Source organism: Parasteatoda tepidariorum, chromosome 2 (genome assembly GCF_043381705.1).
Source record: "Parasteatoda tepidariorum isolate YZ-2023 chromosome 2, CAS_Ptep_4.0, whole genome shotgun sequence".
Taxonomy (NCBI): domain Eukaryota; kingdom Metazoa; phylum Arthropoda; class Arachnida; order Araneae; family Theridiidae; genus Parasteatoda; species Parasteatoda tepidariorum.
This window is the reverse complement of record NC_092205.1, coordinates 90,279,666-90,284,612: the sequence shown is the minus strand read 5'-3', so window position 1 is coordinate 90,284,612 and position 4,947 is coordinate 90,279,666. Positions and strand designations below refer to the sequence as shown.

Sequence of the window (4,947 nt, the reverse complement as noted above, 5' to 3'; positions counted from 1 at the left end):
CAGAGCTCATTCTAGGCAGGGTAAACAGGGCGCAGCACCCTGTTGCCCTTTTAGTCAACAGAATCCACCCTGTTGCCCTTTTAGTCAAAAGAATCCACCCTGTTGCCCCTGATGTAATAGACTCTAAACCCTTTCTTTCCTCAATCCTTCTTTATTTTTTCTCCAAACTGTACAATGGATTTCTTAAATTTTCAACTATTTTTATTTAGTTTGTCATTGCTGTCAATACATAGATTTATATGGGGAAAAAAAATAGCCATCACACCCCCTTGTTGCACTTGTCTTAGAAAGTTTGCAGTTGCTTCCACTATCATTAAATCATAGTTATTATTAATCAATTTAATTATTAAATCATAACTACAGACACTTAAAAACATACATTTATTATTTTATTAATATATGCAAGCATTTTAAATAAATTACTAAGTTAATTAGCTCAATAACTTGATATATATGTTAATTTATTAATAAAAATGAGTAAATATGATTGCTTTGCTATTGTTAGTAAAATAAAAAAAAATTCTTTCACTAATTGACAATGTTTTTTCATAGAACTAGATCGTGAAAAGCCCATAGATAGAAATTATTGCCCTTTTAGAATAATAATGTCCTTTTTTTAAACGTTTGCATCCAGCCGTTTTTTCTGTCTAGAATGAGCTCTGGCAAATCATGGTGAATTTATAGGCATAGGGTGATCCGGGGTAATTCAGTATCACTTTGTTTCTGGGGTAAATAATGAACCCCTAAGTTTCATTTACAAAAATGAATTTTAAATTCGAGACATGGACAAGACTCCTTGTATACTTTTTACTCAAGTATAACTACAATACATTAACTTAATATTTTTTTTTTGTTTAATCTAACAAAATAAGTATCTTTTAAACTGCTTTCTGTATTTTCCATTTTAAGGATTGTGCACATTTCTGCAAAGATTTCCCTTCCAACCTTAATAGTAAATATTTTGAGTTACTTTCTTTTTCTTTTATATAAAAATAATGTAAGCTTTTGATTAGTTGTTTCACATCTACTGTAAACATTAAAATAGATTATAGGAAACTATATCAAATGTATGTTGCCCCTTACAGATGGAGTAATTATTGATCACTGGGGTAATTCCTGATCATTGTCATTTCTACTTATAAATATAAAAAATAGCTGATAAATATAATTGTTTTTCTTAAATGACAGTTCATTTTTATTAAGTGTAACAACTATAAAATATATTAATTTAATTATTAATATATACCAGGGTGCGAAGCCAGATTTTTCAACAAAAAATAAGCACCTTTTCAGTACTCCTTAACAGGGTTGGCAAAATTTTGCCTCAAAAACCGTCCTGGCAAAAACAGGTTTTTGCCAAGCAAATTGGCAAAAACCTATATTTTCCAAGATGAGAGGACAAAAACACATTTTTGTNATAAAAATTATTTTTTTCTATCATTTAAAGTTCTTAACTTATAAACATAAAATCAATAAAATTCAAAAACATTACATAATCACAATAAAATCACTAGTTTCCGATATATATTGCAGAGAAAATTTAGAAAATCATGCACTTTAAAACAACAATCAACACAGCAAAGAAAAAAAATATCTTTAAAAGTATTTAGCCTATACTGCTCAACACAGAATAATCATTTCGGACGAACAATGGAAACAAAAATCACTCACATTTTTAATAATTTCAATTGACCTATTTTAAATAATGCAACTTAGTAATGTATCACTTTTAATGTGTTACGCATTAAGTAAACTTAAACAATTCTTAAATTTATATATTATATAAAAAATTGCCAGAATTTTTATTTACATAATATTCTATTAATTAATTTTATGAATAAATATAAATTGATCAATTATTTATTTACAAAAAAAATTCATTTTACATTAATAAAAATGTGGACACGATGTTTGTAAAAGTAGAAATATTTTTTTAGAATACATTTGGAATTTAAACTTAGGGAAACTTAGTTTGTCTTAAACCATCTCTCCTCCCTCCCTGGGAATGGTTTATTTAATTAACAAAACAATAAAGAAGATAAACAAATTTGTGAAAGGTCCCATTAAAAGATCAATTATTTTGGGAAGGGTCCGTTTTTATGAAAATATATTTTGTGAAGGGTCTGTTAACGGATCCCAATATCTTCTAAACAGACCCCTGACTAAAATACATCTATAAATAAACAGGGCATAATAGAGCCCCCCCCCCTTCTCACTCATGAGATACTTCGTGATTACTATCTCTTTTTATATAGATATTTTTAAGGCCAAGTTTAGGACTTTAGAAGCCACTTTTGGCCTGCGGCCGTCTCTTAGTGGATTCATGCTTTAACAATAAAGAATTAAAGAGATCCTATGCTTACCACTGTATTCCATAACTTTTCCTTCCCTGAAGAACTTGATAGTTGGGTATCCACGGACACCATGTTGTTCAGCTAGTTCAGTTTCAGCTGTAGCATCCACTTTAGCTAAGAGCAATTCTGAGCCCTCTTTACTCAGGCTCTCTGCTGCTTTAGCATACTCAGGCTCAAGAGCCTTGCAATGTCCACACCATGGAGCATCTGCAAACACACATTTTTAGATCAGAATGAAAGATACAGAGCTATTGGGACTAAAACATTGCAAGACTTATACTTGTATGTGTTTCTTATATGACTAGCATGGGCATGTAAATAATTAAAAATCCTGATGCGTTACACAAGCTATATTCCTTGAGTTATATGATCTGATGATTTTTTTTCATAGTTCTTTATGGGCTTTTACCCGAACTTTTACGAGCTTTACCCTAACTACCAGCAGTTACCATATCTTAGTGATTATTTTCCTGCATTACTGATATTGAAATCTACAATTTACTTCTTGAATTTGCTTCCTTTTGTGATTTTTAGGAGATTTCTGCATTGGGATATGTAGCAGGATAATGACCAAGTCAAGTAACCAAATTTAAAATTCAGAGCCTTGGCGATTGTAAATGGCACTACAGATCACTTCCCTTTTTATTTTAAAACTAGACACTGCTTGGCTGTAATGATCATTACTTTCATGCAGGTATTGACAAATATTTTCAAATGGTATTTTTAAAATAACTGATTGTTAACAATCTATAGATCTCAAAGTAATTAAGAGTATAAATTACAAGTAAATTTAATTATTCAATAAAAGTACTTAAATCCTCCTAATAACTATAAATAAGTCATTTAAATTCGATTTTTTTTTCTTCTTTTTCTTTTTAAACTTAGGACTTTTTTAATTCCTGCATTTTTGTTGACATGGACTAGAAGTATCAGATCTTTTTTAAAGACAGTAAAATGTACTTAACGCAACGATCAAGCATTGAGGAAAACCTTGTACACAGCAAAAAAGGAACTATTTCTCGACCAAATAAAATACGTATACCCGGCGATGTCTTAAAACATATGGTAATACATTTTAATTCATTTTTGTTATCTTTGGAGAAAACTAGATTTACACTCAAATCTATTTAATAAATGAGAAAATAATTCAATATCAATAGCATATGGAGGAAACAATTTAATAGCACAATCAAGCGTGCAATTAAATCATTGCACGTAGTAACGTGACATATCATTTACAAATGCGTTTCGATTATTACTTAAACATTGAAAACAAAATAGTCATCATTTAATTCTAGATCAGTCATAAAATTTGAAACATAAGAAGTTACATTATTTCAAATATAACAACTTCAAATTATACTTACAAAATTCGACTAGGACATTTTTATCTTTAACGGCACCTTCAAAATTATCTTTAGTCAAAACTAATACATGATTTTCTCTCTTAATATCATCGGTAAATGCTACTGTGAACAGGTATGTCAGAAATATTAGTTTAATATACATATTGGAGGATTATACTAATATTAAATCTGAATGCCGGCGATTTATGTTTGCTACACCTGACACTGAACTTGACTAAACGATAATCCTCTAGACTGAGAAAAAAGTCAAACGTGGCAAGCAGTGGCAACAAATGATGAGGAAGCGTTTATAGCTTCACCAACACTCGTGTGGCGACTTGATTGGCTGAGAGGGAGTATCGCGTCTTCATTCAGTGGTCAAAGGTCTTTTCGGTAGAGCTCATTACTTTTTTCTTCTTTTTTTTTAAACTATCTATAATTTCACTTTTAAAATACACGCGTAATTAACTTCTTAAAACAATTCAAAGAATACCTAAAGATTAATATAAAAAAAAGAATAGAAGTTCTTCATTTTCACATTAGATTTGGTTGGAGCCGGTCGTCGATTTATGACTGTTTTTGTCTTATAAAGATTTATATAAATCTATATAAATTTCGGTAAAAATAGATTTTTTTTAAAAAATTTTTCTGATCTCTTTCAATATAACTGCTTAATTAACCAAATATTAACTAAAAGTGGCGTAACCTTTGCAGCGTGCCATACTTTAAATTTTAAGATAGGGCCATGATTTTAACATGATAATGACTTTAATATGAGATAAACGATGAAAATGATTTTTGTAGATAGGGCTTTGTAGGACAGTAGTGGCTCTGAAACGATGGCCCGGAACTTTTTAATGAGACGGAAAAAGGTTCCGGAACTCATTGGCATCGTCAAATAAAATTTATTTGTAGGCACCACCATGTAGTCCAACAAGAGCCCGTGAACACTAGACCTACATCATAGTTTATTGATGTTTGACTGAATGTAAACAATAAAAAGCTTCCTAAAACGGAAAAAATTTAGCAAACTTCAGATGTATCCCTCCGCTTTTGTTAAGCTTACGAGGCGATGTTTGAATAGCCTTGATATTTTAGGAAATTTTATTTTATGTTTAAACTTACGCATAATTTTATCATTCATAAGAGTTTACTGTAATCTATAAAAGCTAAAAATAAGGTGTACGGTTTGCCATATTTTAAGTGTTATCTCTTATTTAGCTATATTTGTAAGAAAATAGTGCTGC

The 4,947-nt window shown here is 30.1% G+C and overlaps 1 protein-coding gene across 5 annotated transcripts in view; it reads right to left on the bottom strand.

Annotated features, from left to right (window-relative positions):
• LOC107440338 (protein disulfide isomerase) overlaps positions 1-4,679 on the bottom strand; it is a 25,019-nt gene extending 20,340 nt beyond the window's left edge. For 2 of the 5 annotated variants that reach the window (XR_011636213.1, XM_043043493.2), the window contains exons 1-2: positions 3,722-4,679; positions 2,364-2,561 (exon numbers count right to left, since the gene is read on the bottom strand). Coding sequence is in view for 4 of the 5 variants with exons in the window: in XM_043043493.2 (XP_042899427.1) it covers positions 2,364-2,561; positions 3,722-3,863 (340 nt within the window). In the remaining variant the exon portion in view is untranslated. The remainder of the gene's footprint in view (positions 1-2,363; positions 2,562-3,721) is intronic. The other 3 variants (XM_043043491.2, XM_043043490.2, XM_043043492.2) reach the window with 2 other exon arrangements.
• Between the last annotated feature and the right edge of the window lie 268 nt (positions 4,680-4,947).